General features: G+C 37.2%; 2 protein-coding genes and 1 pseudogene across 3 annotated transcripts; all 3 read left to right on the top strand.

Annotated features, from left to right (window-relative positions):
* Positions 1 to 698: 698 nt before the first annotated feature.
* LOC113294213 lies at positions 699 to 2,261 on the top strand. The gene is made up of 3 exons (XM_026542619.1): positions 699 to 881; positions 1,992 to 2,121; positions 2,206 to 2,261. Exons 1-3 carry the CDS (start codon positions 699 to 701, stop codon positions 2,259 to 2,261), a joined length of 369 nt encoding a protein of 122 aa, XP_026398404.1.
* Positions 2,262 to 9,708: 7,447 nt separating this feature from the next.
* LOC113296244 lies at positions 9,709 to 12,788 on the top strand (annotated as a pseudogene).
* Positions 12,789 to 13,102: 314 nt separating this feature from the next.
* LOC113296245 (heat shock cognate 70 kDa protein 2-like) lies at positions 13,103 to 18,476 on the top strand. Of its 2 annotated transcripts, XM_026544562.1 has the most exons (4): positions 13,103 to 13,480; positions 14,558 to 14,758; positions 15,282 to 16,983; positions 17,392 to 18,476. In XM_026544562.1, exons 2-3 carry the CDS (start codon positions 14,734 to 14,736, stop codon positions 16,958 to 16,960), a joined length of 1,704 nt encoding a protein of 567 aa, XP_026400347.1. In that variant the 5' UTR covers positions 13,103 to 13,480; positions 14,558 to 14,733; the 3' UTR covers positions 16,961 to 16,983; positions 17,392 to 18,476. The 2 variants fall into 2 exon arrangements, with proteins under 2 accessions (XP_026400347.1, XP_026400346.1); XM_026544561.1 differs by lacking the exon at positions 13,103 to 13,480 and having other exon boundaries at positions 13,812 to 14,758.
* Positions 18,477 to 19,648: the final 1,172 nt, after the last annotated feature.

Here is a 19,648-nt window from a genome sequence, read left to right as displayed (position 1 = left end):
AGGAGAAATTAAAGGAGATGTTACGAGTGCGAAGACCTGCCATCAAGTAGATGTATGAAACTATGAAGGACGCGCAAAGAAGCGAAAGGATCGTTGGATAAAAGAAAATGAATTGAAGAATGAAGAGGAATTTCGGATATACATGATTAGAGCGAAGGAAGGAAAAGGAATACCAAGCGAGATACCAGAGAAGGAAGGTGAGACAATTCAAGAGATTAAAGAATCGACACCAATGGGATAACCAAGAGCGAATTTCACTGCTTCAGAACCTACAAAAGAAATAAATGTTGGAACGTAAGAAGAACCAAAAATATTAAAAATAGGAACCACAATGGATAAGGAAGAAGAAGAAAGAACAATAAATGTTTTGCGAGAGTATAATGACATATTCGCATGGAGTATGGAGGAGATGCCAGGAATAGATCCGACTGTCGCATGCCACAAATTGGATATTAAAAAGAATGCTAAGCCATTAAGCAAATAATAAGGAAGATCGCAACAAAATATCATCCTCAAATAGAAGCAGAGTTACAAAAAAATTTGGAGGCAGGGACTATAAGACCGTCAAAATATCCAGAATGGATATCAAACATGGTCGTGGTGACAAAGAAGAATAAGGGGATCAGGATTTGTATAGACTTCAGTGACTTAAACAAATCATTCCCGAAGATAGTTTTACTTTGCCAGACATCCCTCATATGGTGGAATCAGCATCAGGAAATGACAGACTCTCTTTGTTGGATGAATATAAAGGTTACAATCAAATTCCTTTAGCTGAAGAAGACCAAGAACATACTGCCTTTTACGCACCAAGAGGATTATACTGTTATACAAAAATGCCATTTGGATTGAAAAATGCGGGTGCAACATATCATAGAATGGTATAGAAAGTGTTTGCGAAGGGGATACATACAACATTGAAAGTCTATGTGGATGATATGCTAGTAAAGAGTAAAGAAGTAGAGGATCATGTAGATAACTTGAAGGAAATATTCGAACAAATGCGAAAGTTCAATATAAAAGTAAACCCAGACAAATGTGTTTTCGGAGTGTCGTCGGGAAAAAATTTGGGATACATAGTATCAAAGGAAGGAGTTGAAGTTGATCCTGAAAAGGTAAAAGCAGTGCGAGACATGCCACCTCCTTCGACGGTAAAAGATGTTCAGAAATTAAATGGTTTGATAACTTCGCTGGATAGATTTATTTCTCGTTCTTCTGATAAGTGCAAACACTTTTTCAATATATTAAAGAAAGGAACAACATTAGAATGGACAGAGGAATGCGACAAAGCTCTGCAACATATAAAAAATTACTTGATGAATCTATCTATTATGCAGAATGCAAAGCCAGGATAGGATCTGTTACTATCACCAGTACAATTATATTTTTTGGTCACGGTTGACCTCGTCACGGTCATATCTACAAACGGGACTAAAACTTCGTTTGTCCGGGCTAAATGTGTTTCCGGGACCATTTCACTTCCCTTTGGATACGGGTATATTTAACTCGTGTCTAATTTTCGTCGTGTAAATCAATCCTTAACTTCTAAACACGATTTAAGTTAGAACTGATTTGGTTCTTAATCTAACTTCTAAACTCCCAGTCTCCCAGGATCTGTTACTAGTCCGCCCAAATTCTCACGTTTTAAGTAATCAATCCTCTCTACTTCTTCGTCTCTCTGTCATTCAATCCCAAATAAAAACCGTAATTTTCCTGGACTGTTCAATCTGATTTCATATTCATATGTTTAAATCAATCGGAATCTGTTTTTGTCTCTGTAGATCGGAATCAAATAGTTCAAGAAGTTTTATGGTTTAAATTAGAGAAGTAAGCAGTAATCAACGCGTTTCACTATTTGATGGTGAAACCGACGTTCCACTAAGCTTGGGTTTATTTCTGGTAAGAGTCAGAAGTTTTTAATTTTTGGACTTTGTTTTGGTTAATAGATGCAATTTGCTAAGTTTTTAATTATTGAATTATTTGTATATTAGGGTTTTGTTATTGGAAATCATGGCACATCATTTTTTACAATTTTGTCTGTGTACGAATTTGAAAATATGTACCCTAAAATAAGCATTGCTAGAGTGTGGGAGATCAATGCCTTTTCTCTTTATTTGAAAGGTAAGTTAGTTTCTTCGTCAACATCTTACTTTGTGTTGGTGATACCTATTTTAAAGATGAATTGGTTTTCCATGTTCCTGACAGTGAACCCAAAGATCACAAGGGCAACTAATCCATCTTGCGCTTATAAGGCTGTATAGAAAATCATACTCTATGTAGGTAAAATAACCTTCACTTGTGCCATAAGGCCATTGATGATAGCGAACATAGTCGTCCAAGCTGAATTTTGTTTGTGTCGCGTACTGCACGCCCTCCACTGGCTTGGATTTGGAGTACTAGGTGTGGGCGTTAAATAAAATGGCTCATTTTGTTTAGGTTTCTGTGCTGGAATCCTGGAACCCCTTCTTACATTATTCTATAATTGGAGTGGTTGCATGTTTCTGTGACATTTTCATAAAGGTTACTCTACGTGAAGGTTTTCGTTTTTTACGGTTTTGGTTTCTTAATTCAATTTATAGAAGTAATGGTCTTGTCTAACGACATCTTTTTTTTGCTCAATTTAGCAGGCGTATAAACCAACCCAATGGAAATGGGTTATCAGGCGATACATGCAGTACTACATGAGTTGTTTCATTGGTCTCTCTGCTGATTGGTGAGATGCTTGTTGTTATTCCTAATTGATCCTGCTATAATTTGGTTTTAAATTCTTCATTTGTAATTTGTGCGACTTATTCTGTATGTTTAGGCCTTGCAGATTTTTCAAAGATTTCTTATGTGCTTTTCTGTTCAGGCTTAATGTTCATTTATTTCATTTGGTTACATGTCCCCGTTTAGACTTGTTTCCTTGTTAGTCTTGATTTGGCCATGGGTTTTATTAGGAGATCTACTAGTATCATTCATAGTTTAGTGTTATCTGATTCAGTTTACAGATGGTTCTTGGTGATGTAACTTTTCCTCACGGAACTTGAAATTATCTCTCATTGGTATGCAAATATTATCCTAAGATAAAATTATAAGAACTGATGTTATTCCTATGTTTTTCAATAAAAAACAATTGTTGTCTTTCAGACAACTATTTTTGCTTAAGGGTCAGCTGCAGATGAAGCTAAGAAAGCCAGAACAGATGTTGTTGGAAGATAGGAACTTCCAATTTCCAAAAGGTATAAAACACTGCAACATTTTTCGATAGTTTACGGTTTGCATGGATCATACTTACCTGCAGAAATAGCTCACTGTTTTTTTATCGTAATATTCAAGTCCAATTAGCATGCCTCGACTCTTTGTATTTAACTGGGACTTTTAAAAGCTAGAGACGAGATGTGATTTCGTGATTATTTTACTACATATATTCAAATCTTTTCTAGTACATCACATTAGGTCTTTTATGTTGGGTCAAAGAGGCTTACTGAAAACTCTGATTTCTATGAGTTCTGATTATACTTATTCTGGTTTTCCCTGTTCACCCCTTCTCGAGGTTGTATCTTCACAGTAAGTGTTAAGTATGTTCTAGGTATCAAGCAACCTTCGCTTAGAAGACTAGTGGCTGCGAAATTATTCACTTATCGACGAAATATGTGGTACGCCTCATTCTTCCCTGATTATTAGCATTTAATTATATATAAATGTTGTCGAAATCTGCTCAAGTTTGACAAAAACTTAACTTATGATCTTTATTTGAAATCATGAACCTGAAATGTCGCAGCAGGTGTTAAGCTCAATGTCTTCAAGTGTACAATTTTGTAGATGGGAAGTCGTAGCACTTGGAATAATTGAGGAACATAAAGCTCCAGAAATACTTTCAAAATCTTACCATGTGGGTTGAGACTAAAAACTTGCACGTTTGATATAAATCATTCCATTTGCAATATAATATCAGGATGTTTTTCTCTTATTTCCCTGCCTATTTTATATTTATGGTGCACGGATGTCTTTGGCAGTAATGCAACATAACTTATGTAAGATCTTTTGCAGCAAAGCGACATCCTAGCAGCAGCATTTGGAGCAGTAGTGAGAGTATTCACAAGCATCTTCAGTAAAGAAGACCTGGATTAGGCATGCAAAGGAAGTGCAGTTGTGCTTCCTAAACTTTGTTGGAGGCTTCGTATTCTTCTATGTGATTACATGTTTTGATACTTGCCAATTATATTGATATGTCATTATTATCAACTCTAGTAGAATCCATATATCAAGATAAATGTAAACTATGTTTATTTTGTAAGAGATTATGAGATTCAATGCCATGTTAAGAATTTTAATTAAAGATCATTTCACTATTTTGCCATTTTGTTTTTTGTAGGGTATAAAGATACATCCAAGTGTCTTATATAGATTCGACAGTGAATATTGGATATTGGTCATGGTATAATAAAGAATTCGTGTTCACTGGTTAACTTTGGTCACGGTTTGGTTCAGCAACCCGTGACTAAAGAGTAAACCTGTCACGGTGAACAACAAAAGTCCGTGACTATTGAATTTTCGGTCACGGTGGATTGAGGAAGTAGCCACGGAAATGATCGTGACCAATTCTAGACTTTTGGCCTCGCAGGCTTTAGTCACGGTTCCTCAAAAATGAATTACCGTGACTGTAGAAATTTGGACACAGTTAAATACCGTGACTAAAGAACATTTTTGTACTAGTGTATATTTGGCATTAAGAGATGGTATTCTGTATAGAAGATTATTTCTTGGACCTTCGCTTAGATGTCTTACGCGAAAATAAGGAATGGAAATTTTAAAGGCGTTACATTATGGGGATGCTGGAAATCATAGTGGAGGAAGGTCACTCACATATAGAGCGAAGATACTAGGATATTATTGGCCGTATGCATGAAGATGCAAAATAAGTATCAAGGCGACGCGAAGAATGTCAACGTCATGGGAAGAAAATACACGCGCCCAGAGCAATGCTAAATACGTCAACGAATGCATTGGCCATTTGGAAAATGGGGTATTGATATTGTGGGACCATTTATACCAGGTACAAGACAACGAAGATATTTAATTGTCACAACAGATTATTTAACAAAGTGGGCAGAAGTAAAAACGGTTCAACATATTCGTGACAAAGACATATTCACATTCACTTTTGAGAATATCATATGTAGATTTGGCATCCCTGCACAATTAGTATCTGATAATGGAAAACAATTTGAAGGCGAGAATATAGAAATGTTACTCAATGCGTTCAAAATTCAAAGTGGAAAGTCTACCCCTCTATATCCACAAAGTAATGGACAGGTCGAGGCAACTATTAAAACAATCGCAGACACATTGAAGAAGAAGTTAGAAGGGTACAATAAAGGGTGGTGCGATCAACTACCTAATGTAGCATGGGCAAATGTAAGACCTTGAAGTAAGACCTTAATAGAAGGCAATAGAAATAAAAACTCCAATTAGGGAGGCCAGGAATCCAAATGTGGCGTGCAACCTAGTTCGCATAAATGAAATAGGAAAAAAGTAAGACCTATCGCACGTCATAATCGGGGAAAACCTGGTAAGCATGACTCAAGGGAAATCCACATCGACCCTATAACATGAGTCATGGAGATTTGGGGTGAGAAAAACGAAAATGCCCATCCAGGAAAGACACCTAAATGGAAAGATTGGGGTAATAAGATATTTCCTGTGAAGTGCAGAAACTCGATCAGGGCGCTGAGGTACACGGTTGAGTCAAGAGTGCCCGGGACATCTGGAGCGTACCTTGCCACTCTTGATAAGTCCTGACTATGACGCACTCGGTCCGAAAGGTGAGAAAGACGAAACACAAGCAAGAGTATGCGAGAAACAATAAGTGCGCGAAGATGAACGCTTATACTAAAGACAAATCCAAAGAAATGAAGAATTGAAGCAATTTAAAATAACATCAACATTAGTGTGGCAAAATAAGCTAAGTAACACAAACATTATCTATACATTACATCAACAATAGATAAGCATTTCATGGCATAAGCCTCGCATTCACATTTCATGGCATAAGCATCACATACACATTTCATGGCATAAGCATCGCATAAGCATTTCATAGCATAAGTATCGCATACACATTTCATAAACATACACATTTCGTCCATCACTTTCTCAAGCATTCTCCCCTCATAGATAAAGGACAGAGGCAACTATGGATTACCAAGAAAATATTTTTTTGTTCTTTATCTTCTCGGTCAGAATCATCTCAACTACTCCAACGCCGAGTATATAGAGGCAAAATTGAAAGCAATGAATCGTTTCGTGAAAGAACTTGTGATCAACAACAACAACAATTTCGCATGATTAGTTCACAATACTTCTTATTCGCATTCAAGGACGGATACTTCTTATACTTCTTCAAGGAATGATACTTCATACTTCTCAATGCTTCGGAAATTCACAAAAGAATAGAGGCAAGTACGTACTTTTCAAGAAATGTATTCTTTCGCGTAGTTCCTTCATCAACAAAGATCAAAGACAACTCCAATATCACGCATCCCGCTGCAACAACTACAACAACGGATTTTTTCTTAAATATCGCTCTTCAAACAATATTCAAGAAAAAAGAGGCAAAATGTAGCGGCAAAATATCGCACCTCTTATTTCTGTGCGAAGTTGTCACTTCATTACCAAGCGAAGCCGATCGCACAAAAATGACATCACAAAGTCACACTAAAAGCATCAAGAGTCGTGCGTCAATGAAGAGTACGTGCGAGAAATATCAATGTGAGCGTGCGAGAATATCGCACGCTAGATCCGAAAATAGGGGCTTTATTAGCTGTCATCCACTACATGTTAGCTGTCATCCATTATGTAAACACCTATATAAAGAGAAAGCAGGAGAGAGAAAAAGAGGACATACTTTGTAGAGAGAGACATAATTTTGTAGAGAGAGACTTTATTTTCTTTGTCATCTTCTTTCCCAAAAACTAGATCGAGAGCTCCAAATACTCATTAATGGAGATTCTAAATGTAATACTCATGTAATTACAACAATCACTAGTGAAGAATCATGGATATAGATCACAATGATCGAACCATGTAAAAAATCCTTTTGTCTATTTATATTTCTAGTATTTATATTGATAATTAGGAGACAAAAAAGATTTAGATCTAAAAAATTATCATAAGGGATGTGTTGTAGGATTTCCTGCAACTACAACCGTAATTATTTCATAAACTAGGGTCTTGAAAAATTATTAAAAAATTGAAATTATTTCCATATGGACCATCAATTTTCCAAATTTTTTGTTTAATATACGAGTTTTCACATCCGAGCTTTTGATTACTTTTTTCATAATCCGAAAATATAAGGGAAAAATATGAAAAGTTCTTACGATACTTTTGCTAAAACAAAAATTTATCAACTAAATCTAGCGGAATGAGTTTTTTTCTTTCTTGGGTATGATAAGACTCAAGTCTCTGGATATTAATTAGGGACATTTTGACTTTGGGTCCCATAAAATGGTATACCTTTGCATTTGGAGCCTAACTTTGTCCAGCTTTGAGTTTGGGTCCCGGTCAAAGATTGACTATTCTCGACCATCCAACAATCAGTTAAATATGAGATATTTTAACAAAAATAAAACGTTTTCGTTAGTCATTTCACTGTCTTGGATAACTTGGTAGAGTTAGTAAATAAATAAAAAGTAATATTTTCATTAAAATAACCCATATTTAACTGATTGTTGGATGGTCAAGAATAGTCAACCTTTGACTGGGACCCAAACTCAAAGCTGGACAAAGTTAGGCTCCAAATGCAAAGGTATACCATTTTATGGGACCCAAAGTCAAAATCGACGGAAAATGATAAGTTTATCGCAGGATTATCGTGAGATAAAATGGGTATGAGCTCCACGGCTCCACCCTTTAATGTCCCCATGTTTTTTCCTGGTGGGACCCATTACTCGGGATAATTCCGCCGTAAGTCTGGACCGGCCCACAAGAAAGTGGATGTGTTTGACTACAACCTTGGGAAATCAAACGACTCTCCGCTCTTTAAATAGCTCCTCCTCCAATTCCCCTATTTAGTACCTCTTATTCCTCCCAAAAGCTTCACTTTGGCACCGTAGCAAAAGCATCACAGGTAGTTTCTCTCCGATCCTCCCTTCCTTGAAACCCTCTACCTCTCTTTGCATCCGTCGTCTTTGCTTTAAACAATATGCTATATTAGTAGCTTTGCAGATTAGTCTGTAGAATGTTCAAGGAAATGTCTCACAGCAAGAATGATAGATTAGATTCTGGCCTTTACACTATTACCGAGGTTTCGGTTAGAAGTATGTGGGCTTCCAACTCAAACCAATTGAGGATGAGTGGAGTGGCTCCACACCTTATATATTAAGATTTAGGTTAAGAAGTTAGCAATGTGGGACTATTTTATAGTTTCTCCAACATGCTCCCCTCCACATGTAGGGTGGATATTAAACCACTAGAACGTGGACCTTTGTATGGGTGGACGGGCAGTCCTTTGGGTCTACTTCTCATTTCATTCTCATACGGGTCTAGCTCTGATACCATGTTAGAAATGTGTGGGCTTCCAACTCAAAACCAATTGGCAATGAGTGGAGTGGCTCCACACCTTATATATTAATATCTAGGCTAAGAAGTTAGCTATGTGGGACTACTTTATAGTTTCTCCGACATGCTCCCCTCCACGTGTAGGGCGGAAAAGTTTTTTCATAGGTTGGTGATTCCACAGTTGCATCATTCTCGTTATGATCGATAGTTCTAAGATGTTCACCGTGTATTACATTTCTATAACATAAATAAGATATGACATTAGTTAATAAGAGGAAAAGAAAATACACCTAAATGAATAATTATTTATTTATCGATAAATAATAATCTCGTTGTACGAATATTTTCATTCTGGTCTCGAAATCATTCATTTATCTATTTTGGACGACCGTAAGTATCCGCCGAATTCTGAAATCCGAAATTTAAAGGTTATCGATGGACCCAAAAAATATAGGTCGAATATTGAGTTTTCGCCTGCAACAAACCACCATGCTGGATTTATACCGCAAAACTATGGTTGGTAAATTGTAAAGGCTCATGCGCTGTTTTTTAGCAACAAGAGTGCTCCTAAGCTCAGGGATGGTGCCCTATTCAAAATTCCTTAGGAAGGAAAATCAAGCTTTGCTAATTGCTATACAGTATACACCAAATGAAAAGCAATATCTCATATGTGGAACCATATTGAAATGTGTAAACATATGTTATCATTGCAGTTTTGATGTCCATTCGGGTTCTTTTTTCCTGATGCATCGGGCATCACCGTACGTGTGCCATGCATCACCGTACATGTGACAAATCGGTAAATGGGTATGGCAAAGTAAGTTTTCGTGCATTAAGTTCATGCAAATTAATTCATATCCAAAGTAAGAAGAAAGTCATATATTCGATGTTTATGAGGAAAGATTTGTAAAGATATATAGTATGTATTGTTTTCTTTCCTTCGGGGGAATGATAATACATTTATTGCTGTAATATTTCTTGTAAGCAATAGCTCTAATACTACCATACGTGAAAAAGTTTCCTTTAATACATTTATGTAAAAGAATCCTTTACTTTTAGTAATACAATTAATATATAGGATCTTTACTTTTAAAACCAACATTACATTATAATTTATAAATGACAATCTTCTCTGATCATTTTCTTACACAAAACTCAAAGTTTCTTATCCACAATGGCTACAAAATGTTTAGTTTCCAGCACTTTTTTGATTGTTTTCTTAGCTATTGCTTCCATTAATATTACTTGCTATGCTCAAACTGAAGACAGAAAGGGTTTTTTTTTTTATCTATTCCCTTTCGCTCTCGTTATTAATCATCACAGCAGTTTCATAATGATTGTGTCTATTGCAGGTTTATACTGTGTGCATGGGTGAGCTTCCAACTGAGAGTGTATATACCCCAATGTCTCACCACCAAACTATTCTTCAAGATATTCTTGAGGGAAGGTGAGCAACAACTAATATTCATAATCTGGTTTAGAATATCTAATACGCATGTATTTATATACTAGATCTAATTGATTTTTATTTTTATTTTTTTTTGATTTGCAGTTCAGTGCAGGACACCTTAGTTCACAGTTATAAAAGAAGTTTCAATGGATTTTCCGCGAAACTCACTGAAAAAGAAGTTCAAAAGCTCTCTGGTAATTAATTTGTAACTTTTTTGATTCAGTTTACATGAAAGCATAGACCAGTGGCGTCATTAAATTATTAATGTTTGTGCAGGTATGGAGGGAGTAGTATCGGTCTTTCCAAATCGGGTCTACCAACTTCAAACTACTAGGTCTTGGGATTTTATAGGACTTCCTGAGAAAGTCAAACGAATGGCTAATGTTGAAAGTAACACCATAGTTGGTGTCATCGACAGTGGGATCTGGCCAGGCCAGAGTCTGCAAGTTTCTCTGATGAAGGCTTTGGTCCTCCTCCTAAGAAATGGAAGGGTGTTTGTGAGGGTGGTGACGATTTCCCATGCAACAAGTAATTTTTGGCTATTTCTTCTATTCTTAATCTAAGCAATCTCAAACTATTTACACATTATCTCAACATCTAATGGTTTTATGCTGATTTGAAATGTTTATCTACAGCAAGCTCATTGGGGCTCGATTTTATGGAGACGTCGGAGAATCTGCTAGGGACACACAAGGCCATGGTACTCACACTTCATCAACTGCTGCTGGAAGTATTGTTAAGGGTGCTAGCTTCTATATATCGCAAAAGGCAACGCCAGGGGAGCAGTTCCCTCAGCTAGGATCGCCGCTTACAAAGTTTGTGGCTCTGATGGTTGTCAATCAGATGCAATTTTGGCTGGATTTGACGATGCAATTGCAGATGGCGTGGACATTCTTTCAGTGTCACTTGGTGGTACTGATCCAGCTAGCTTTGACACTGACCCGGTTGCCATCGGGTCGTTTCATGCTATGAAGAAAGGCATACTCACTTCACATTCCGCGGGTAACAGCGGACCTGAACCACAGACAGTGACCAGTAACGCACCTTGGGTATTAACCGTGGCAGCTAGCAGTACTGATCGACGGGTCATCGACAAAATTGTCTTAGGAAATGGAAAGACGCTTCAGGTAAGTTCAACCTACATATATCTGACTACATTTTGATTTTGATGGTTACGTAAAATATTGGATCGGATGAAACAGGGGCTTGGAGTGAACGGTTTCAAGTTGAAGGGAACTAAATTCCCGCTTCTGTATGGGGAAAATGTTTCAACCACATGCGAAACTTCATCAACAACGTAAGTGACTTTCATACTCGAAAGAACTTGAGTTTAAACAGTGTAAACACTTGTGGGTTTAACGAATCCTTGCCAAATTTCAGGAGTTGCGAGAGTGGCTGTTTGGACAGAGACTTGGTTGAAGGGAAAATTGTCATATGTGATTCAGCCAAGGCAGTAACCGAGGCTTTTACATCCGGAGCTACAGGAACCATCCTGGTTTCCGACCCTTGGCTAGCACGTTTTGATGTGTCTTCAGTTTATCCATTAGCAGCTTCACTAATAAACACTACCAACGGTGACATTGTCAAGTCTTATTTCGAGTCTACCCGGTAAATATATGAATTTTGAATTGACGTATGTCCATTTTGCATGAATTAACATATTATCAGTTTTAACGTCCTTTACTCTTTTCAACAGAAAGCCGGTTGCCACCATTTTGCCAACCGAATCAGTAAAAGATTCTCATGCTCCTGTAGTAGTTTCGTTTTCTTCTCGCGGGCCAAACTCAATCTCGCCCGATATTCTCAAGGTAAAGGAAAAAGTTATATGCATTTGAAGTGAACATTGTGACTGATAATATTTAGTCTTTCATTAATATTGTTTCCATTTCATTTTGTAAAAAACAGCCGGATATTAGTGCACCAGGAGTTGATATATTGGCTGCATTCTCACCTGTGGCTAACCCTTCAAGCGTTGCCGGTGATACTAGGTCAGTGAAGTACAATATACTCTCTGGGACATCAATGGCATGCCCTCATGCAACTGGAGCAGCAGCTTACATTAAAACATTTCATCCTGATTGGTCTCCTTCGGCTATAAAGTCTGCTCTTATGACCACAGCTTTCGTTATGAACAATACAAAGAATTCTGAAGCTGAATTTGCTTATGGGTCTGGTCAGATTGATCCAGTGAAGGCTCTAAATCCTGGTCTAGTTTATGACGCACATGCAGATGACTACGTCAAATATATATGTGGTTTGGGTTTTGACTCGACCAAAGTAAAGCTCATCACAAACAGTACTTGCCCCAGAGGATCAACTGCATCTGATTATTCTAGGAATCTAAATTATCCTTCATTTGGTGCTCATGTCGAAGCTGGTGAAACGATCAACTTAAAGTTTACAAGAACAGTGACCAATGTTGCCAAGACAGAATCAACATACAAGGTGAAGGTTAGATCGGATGATAGAATTAAAGTGTCAGTGGAACCTAAAGTCCTTTCTTTCGAGTCACCGAACGAGAAGAAGAAGTTTGTTGTAACTGTTACTGGAGATGGATTGGGTTCAGATGAAATGGCAACCGCGTCATTGATATGGTCTGATGAGGTTCACACTGTCAGAAGTCCAATTGTTGTCTATTCGCAGTCTATACTCTATCTAGGCTAGGAGTGAGTAAACTTCAGATTTCCATTTCCATTGTTGATGTTGATATGTGAGCAAATTATCTATTCACAGCTTACAGGCTTTTCATGTGTGTTATTATTCATTGTAGTTGTAATTCCTCTATAAGTATAAAAAATTTACCACAGCACAGTGGTAAAGTCACTAGGTGATGATACCAGTGATCTGAGTTCGAAACTCGTCAGCATCAAAATTCTTTACTGATTAAAAAAAAAACAACTCAACCATGTTTGATACCAGTGATCTTGGGGGAATATATCAAACATGGTTGAGACATTTCTTTGTGCATCCCATAGACATGTCAAATGGTCCACCAAGTGCTGATAAGTTACCTTGGCAAATGCTATGATGGTGCCATGGTGCAAACATGCGTTCTACTAAGGGCAGGCAGGGTGCCTTAATCAAAATTCCTCTAGGGCTTCAATTTTTCTAGCTGTGTGGTGGAAGATTCATTCCTGTGTCTCTGCTGCTGCTGCTGTAGATGACAAACTCTACTTTCTTCTAGCTCAGCTGCTCAATCTCCCTTTCTTACTCTATTCTATTGATTCTGAGTGATGGGTTCTTACTTAATTTGATTTCGTATCAAATTTGAGCATATGGGGGTGCGTGATTATCAGTTAAAACAATGGAAATCAACAGATCTTCCCAAATACACCTACAAACACAATCTTTGGAAAACCCCCTTCCCCCCAGATCAAAATTTAGTGCTACGAATTCTACAAAGAAGACAGTTCTCCATGGAAATTTCAATATCCTAAAGTCAGTTGTAATGGTGAAAATGAGATCAATCAACTTGTAGGAGCAGAGGTACTTTTAACCTAATAATCTTCTCTAATATCGACGGAGTGTTAATTATGTAAATTTATCCGGTGGGTTTTTATAAAGTTTCAATTTTTATGAGATTCCAAGCTTAATTTTTCTTGAGAAATGAAGTTTTCTGTGACTTGATTTGTGGATTTGATAGATTGAATTCTGTTTATTAATCAGTTCTGATAGCTCTAAAACTAATAGAATTAGCTAATCCTATTTCTATAGAGAATCTGTATGATTTTATTACTAAGCATGCGGCCGAGGCCGGCAAATTGACTGTGTTGTAATTAATGTTCATAGCCTATTCGAACAGCTTTTCTTTATTTCAATCTTATGTTAATCCACACAAATTTAAATATACCATTTCAACTTCGAAAGAGACTTTATTAGCTGTTAAGTCATTTTCTCTGAAAATTCGTTGTGGTATGATGAAGATGGCCATGGGGTCTTCTTAATTAGTCAATGACACGGTAAGAAGTATCATATATTAGGATAGATGGCAACCTGGGGGATATGGAATTGTTGAGGAATGTGTTATATACTAGTCTAATTAGGAAATTACTAGAAGTTGTTGCATTATCCAGGAACATTCTTAGAATAGTCAACTTGTAGAGCTCATAAGCAACCGCAACTTCTTTCAGGTTTCGACATTGGAATATTGTAGTAGGTAAGGTACGTGAGTAAATTGTACTTTCCAAGCAACAGACCAGCTATTATTTTAATATGTAGTTGCAGACTTCCATCAGAAGCAAAAGACCAGCATTTGGGGTGGTTGACCTGTAAAATGAACGCGGTTGATCTGAATAAATGAACACGCAATACATCTCACCGACTGAACTATTCAATCTTGCATCTTCTTTTTTTAATTTGAGAATTTATAAATTTATTAAGGAGATTGAAGCACATGACTATGAACTTAGACCACTCCAAGTAAATTCAGAAACAGACATAACCAGACTAGTCAAAATTGTACAAGCTAAGCCCCAATCATTTCGTCTAGTTTCAAGTGTAATTTTTCTTCTTTGTTGAGTTTGTGTTTTGTTTGAACTTGTGCTATTATGATGGCTGAAAAAGATGGCGAAGCAGCAGTAGGAATAGATTTAGGGACAACATATTCATGTGTAGCAGTATGGGAACATGGCCGTGTTGAGATTATTACCAATGATCAAGGAAATCGTACTACTCCTTCGTATGTTGCTTTTACTGATTCTGAACGTTTAATTGGTGATGCTGCTAAAAATCAAGTTGCCATGAATCCTACCAACTCCATTTTCGGTAAGCTTCCTAACGCCTGTAATCAAATTATATTTATCTAAATTCCATGACTATCTTTGTTACTGTACAAACTGTAAGTTATATCTGGAAGAGTCAAATTGTGGCTAGTAAGTTCCTCGATTTTGCATTATGTTCCTACGGTTAGTTTCACGACCATATCGATTTGATTCATTAAACGTTGAGGATTTGTTATGCCTGAGGGGATTGAACCCATCTCAATATTACCAGGAGAGTGTTCGTCTGTACAAACCACATCCTTGGTGGTCATTTATGTATGGGTATCTTTTTTCTGTTTGCTTGATCTAGTTGTCTAGATTGACAATAGGATGAATGCCTGACTTTATATAGTATTGTGGATTAATATCTCATGGCTTCGGTTAACTATTTTATTGTTCTCCCGATTCCTAGTTGATATTGTAAGTATTATAGATTGCTTCTGAAAATAATACTAGCATGAGCTCGTTGCTCATACAGTTAGCATCTCAGGAATTATTTTCTGAATCGTCTATTTAATGTTTTGTAGATGTGAAACGGTTAATTGGTAGGAAAATCAATGATAGCTTTGTTCAGAGTGATATGAAGCTATGGCCCTTCAAAGTCATTCCTGGCCAAGATGAGAAACCCATGATTCAAGTCAAATACAAGGGCAGGGATGTAAAGTTTTCAGCCGAGGAAATCTCAGCCATGGTTCTCTCTAGGATGGTACAAGCTGCTGAAGCTTATATTGGTTCAAGTGTTAAGAATGTTGTTGTTACAGTCCCTGCTTACTTTAATGATTCTCAGCGCCAAGCTACTATGGATGCTGGAAAAATTGCTGGCCTTAATGTAATGCGTATCATCAATGAACCAACGGCGGCTGGACTTGCTTATGGTCTTCATAAGGAGGCAACCAGTATTGGTGCGAAGAATGTTCTTATCTTTGATCTTGGTGGTGGTACTTTTGATGTTTCGTTAATCACCATTGAGGATCGTATCTTTGAAGTCAAGGCTACAGCCGGAGATCCCCATCTTGGAGGAGAAGATTTCGATAACAGCATGATGACTGAGCTTGTTCAAGAGTTCAAGAAAAAGCACAAGAGAGACATTAGTGGAGACCCAAAGGCTCTTAGGAGGTTGAGAACAGCATGTGAGAGGGCAAAGAGGGCCCTCTCATCTACTACCCGGACAACCATTGAAATTGATTCTTTGCATAGAGGAATCGATTTTCAAACATCCATTACTCGTGCTAGATTTGAGGAGCTGAATAAGGATTTGTTTGAGAAATGCATGGATACTGTTGAGAAATGTCTGATGGATGCTAAGATGTTCAAGAGCAGCATTCACCAAATTGTGCTCGTTGGAGGGTCCACAAGAATTCCGAAGGTTCAGTCGATATTGCAGGATTTGTTTGATGGGAAGGAACTCTGCAAGGGCATCAACCCTGACGAGGCTGTGGCTTATGGTGCTGCAGTGCAAGCTGCTATGCTCAGTGGTGTGGATGATGTAAAGTTGCAGGAGTTGGTGGTGGTGGATGTGACGCCTCTTTCTCTTGGTATTCATACAATTGGAGGTGTTATGAATGTGTTAATCCCAAGGAACACAACCATTCCCACCAAAAAGGAAAAGTTTTACACTACTAACGCGGACAATCAATCAGGTGTGATGATTCAGGTGTATGAGGGTGAAAGAACTAGAACTATTGACAATAACTGTTTGGGTGTGTTTGTATTAGACGGAATTCCACCAGCACCTCGTGGTGTTCCTCAATTGACAGTAAGCTTTGATATGGATGCAGACGGCATACTGAATGTCTCAGCCGAGGACAAGAGATCAGGAAACAAAAAGATGATAACGATTACAAATAACAAAGGGAGGTTGTCAATGGATGAAATTGAGAGATTGATCCAAGAGGCAGAGAAATACAAAGCAGAAGATGAAGAACACAGAAAGAAGGTGGAGGCTATGAACTCGTTAGAGAATCACACATACAGCATCAGGAACATGATTAAAAAACATGGATGGAAATTAACATCGAATGTTAGGATTAAGATGGAGGATGCAGTCAAGTACGCATTTCAGCAGTTGCGTAGCAATGAAATTGGCGACATAGAAGATATCAATGGCGAGATAAGGAAGTTAAAAAATCTGTGCACCCCTATCAATCCTATAATAAACGGGCAGGGTGGTGTTAGTGCAGAACCCAGAATCGAGGATGTCGAATAAAATTTGCATCACTACCTTTTCCTGTGAGTTCTGCCTTTCCAAAACCTTGAAGTCATTAACTTTACTTTCTTCTTGTCACTTTTGTATCTTGGCAGAATTGGTTATGATTTTAGGTGTAGTTGTTAATTTTTTTTGCTTTTATAGTTTCTGGTCGTCTCAATTTGCTCTGCATCTCTGTAATATTAGAAAAAGGTTGAGAAATTGTTGCAGAATCTTTTACGTTACTCAAGTCTCATCAACATGATCATTGCAGTAACGAAAACGATGCTACCCTAAATTCAATATTTTAGCTTTGTTGTAAAGTAAGAATTGATTCTTCCGTATCCTACATAGAAATCAACATTGAGAAAAGAAGCATTTGATTCGAATTTGTTCTCTAGATCAATTTTAATTGTGGACCTAACGATGCGACAATTTTTGTCCTTTGGCAGGATTTCGTGGTAACTTGGAACATGCAAAATCCAAGATCCAGACATCCTCGGATTTGACTGAGGTTGCATCTGGAAGGGAGAAACAAGCTTCTGTTTCTGGTGCTTCTATGGGTCTATGGCAGTTGAGTTGCTACATCAGTTGGTGATGAGTCTGACAATGGTGGTGCAGCGGATCAGTTTTACGGGGTTTTCCGGCCACAAACTGGAAACTTATCGAATCTCATGGTTCTTGATATGGTCTATGATGTTGGCTTTTTGCCATCAAAAGTTCCGATCAAATTGGAGATTGTATTTGGATAGTGAACGAGAATTCACATGGAGAAATTCCGATTGGATTGGTAATTTTTTCAAATCTGGATCAGCTGATTCTCGAGGAAAAGTATTTGAGCGGGAAGAGCCTTACAATAACCAAACACCCATGAACAGATGTAAAAATTAAACCAGTAGAGTTATAATCACACTCTGTATTTGCAAATGGGGTTGCAACTTACAGAAAAGAAATCCAACAGAATACTGGTAATTCCTATCAAACAAAAACACTAAAAGCTGAAACTACCGTGGGATATATTAGTGGCGATGACGTGAAAATAAGGTTAAGGATTATGCCGAAGAAGATGAGATAAGAAAGAAGAACTTTTACTTGTCGGTGCTTCATGGTTGGCTTCATTTCTACTGCAACTTCTTATTTAGCTGCACATTTAAGAGTTGATGTCAAAAACGGCATCCATGGTAGGTACGTATACATAAATGAATGAATTAGTCGACATGCTTCCATGTCTTTTTGGCTGAACAGTTCTTAAGGAGAAAATGGGCGGCAATACATGTTTCCATGTCTTTCTAGCTGACCAATTCTTCAGAAGAAACTGGGCACAAGAAAAACAGAAATTCAGTGATAAAAGCACCATTTGCATTTCGATTGTGGTTTCAGCCATTTAGGCATGGAACTCAAACCATGACATTTTTTAATCATCCAAACTAGGATACCAGCGAGTAGAACAACAAAAGCCAAAATGACGGATAAAACAAACAAAAAAAAGGTTATTTATATTTTGGTACCTAGACGTTGTCCATCATGGGACTTTGTTACCCACTTATTTAAATATTAAGATTTGGTACTTGAATTTTATTTTATTTTACTTTTTTTTTTTTTATAAAAGATACGTACTGAACACAAACAAATGATGCTTACAAGTGTCCGGAAGGCCCTTCCAACCTATCAAAGGGGATAAGGGATGTCTAAACTAGGTAGAAGTTCTAAGTTATCCCCGTTATTAAAATTCAATCGTAAGTCTTATTTTTTTAAATTTGAAATCCTTTCAAAATCAAAACCTATTCAAGTCATTTCCCTTACAAACTAAAATTAAAAGCTAACTTCATTAAACGACTCTAACTGTACATTGATCAATTTAAAGGAAATTTCATCATCCATTTAAAAAAAAAAGAATCAAACTAAACAATGTCGATTACAACCCATTACTCTTAATTATACTTGTAATTCATTTACCATTCAAGATTGAAAATTACAAACAATCTTGGGTTGCTGTGTTTAACCATAATCGGTCGATGTTCATGCCCTTATTGCTAATTCCTTTGATAATCGATCGATATCCATGAACACGTCAACCGATTGTCCTGAATGTGTTTTCTGGTCGAAGAAAATTTAACCAAAATCGGTTGAGGCTAATGTCTGCATCAACCGATTCTGATATGGAAGACATAATTGTTTTTCTGTGTGTTTTATGGTTATAATCGGATTATATGAATGTTCACATAAACCGATTATATTACTTTTGATTTCTTAACTTCTAAGCCTATAATCGGTCTATATAAATCAATGCTTACACAATAGTAGTGTTTGTTGTGTCACCCAGCGGCCAGGATACACTGGGTTTTCCAACTACTGGCTATGATCTTCCTTCCATTTCTAGAAAAACGTACTGGATTTGCTAGATCCAATGGATGGACGTCGCCCGAGTCAAACGATATGTGTATTAAGAGTTTCTGTAACTTCAAAGAAAATCATAAAAATATTTTTCACTTCCGTTTGATTTATCCATCATAGACCTAGGAATCTTATCCATTGCTCGGAGATTGTAAACCCTATTTTTATTTACACCTCAGTATGTATCGTCTCCAAATTAACTTCTAAGCCTATAATCGGTTTATATAAATGTCAACATAAACCGATTTATGTTTGAAAAAATGTCCAACTTTTCAGTATACTTTTTAGTGTAAAATCAGATTACATCAGCACTTA

The sequence above is a fragment of the Papaver somniferum genome, chromosome 7 (assembly GCF_003573695.1).
Source record: "Papaver somniferum cultivar HN1 chromosome 7, ASM357369v1, whole genome shotgun sequence".
NCBI lineage: Eukaryota > Viridiplantae > Streptophyta > Magnoliopsida > Ranunculales > Papaveraceae > Papaver > Papaver somniferum.
The sequence above is the reverse complement of the archived record's forward strand: the minus strand, read 5'-3'. Positions and strand labels throughout refer to the sequence as shown.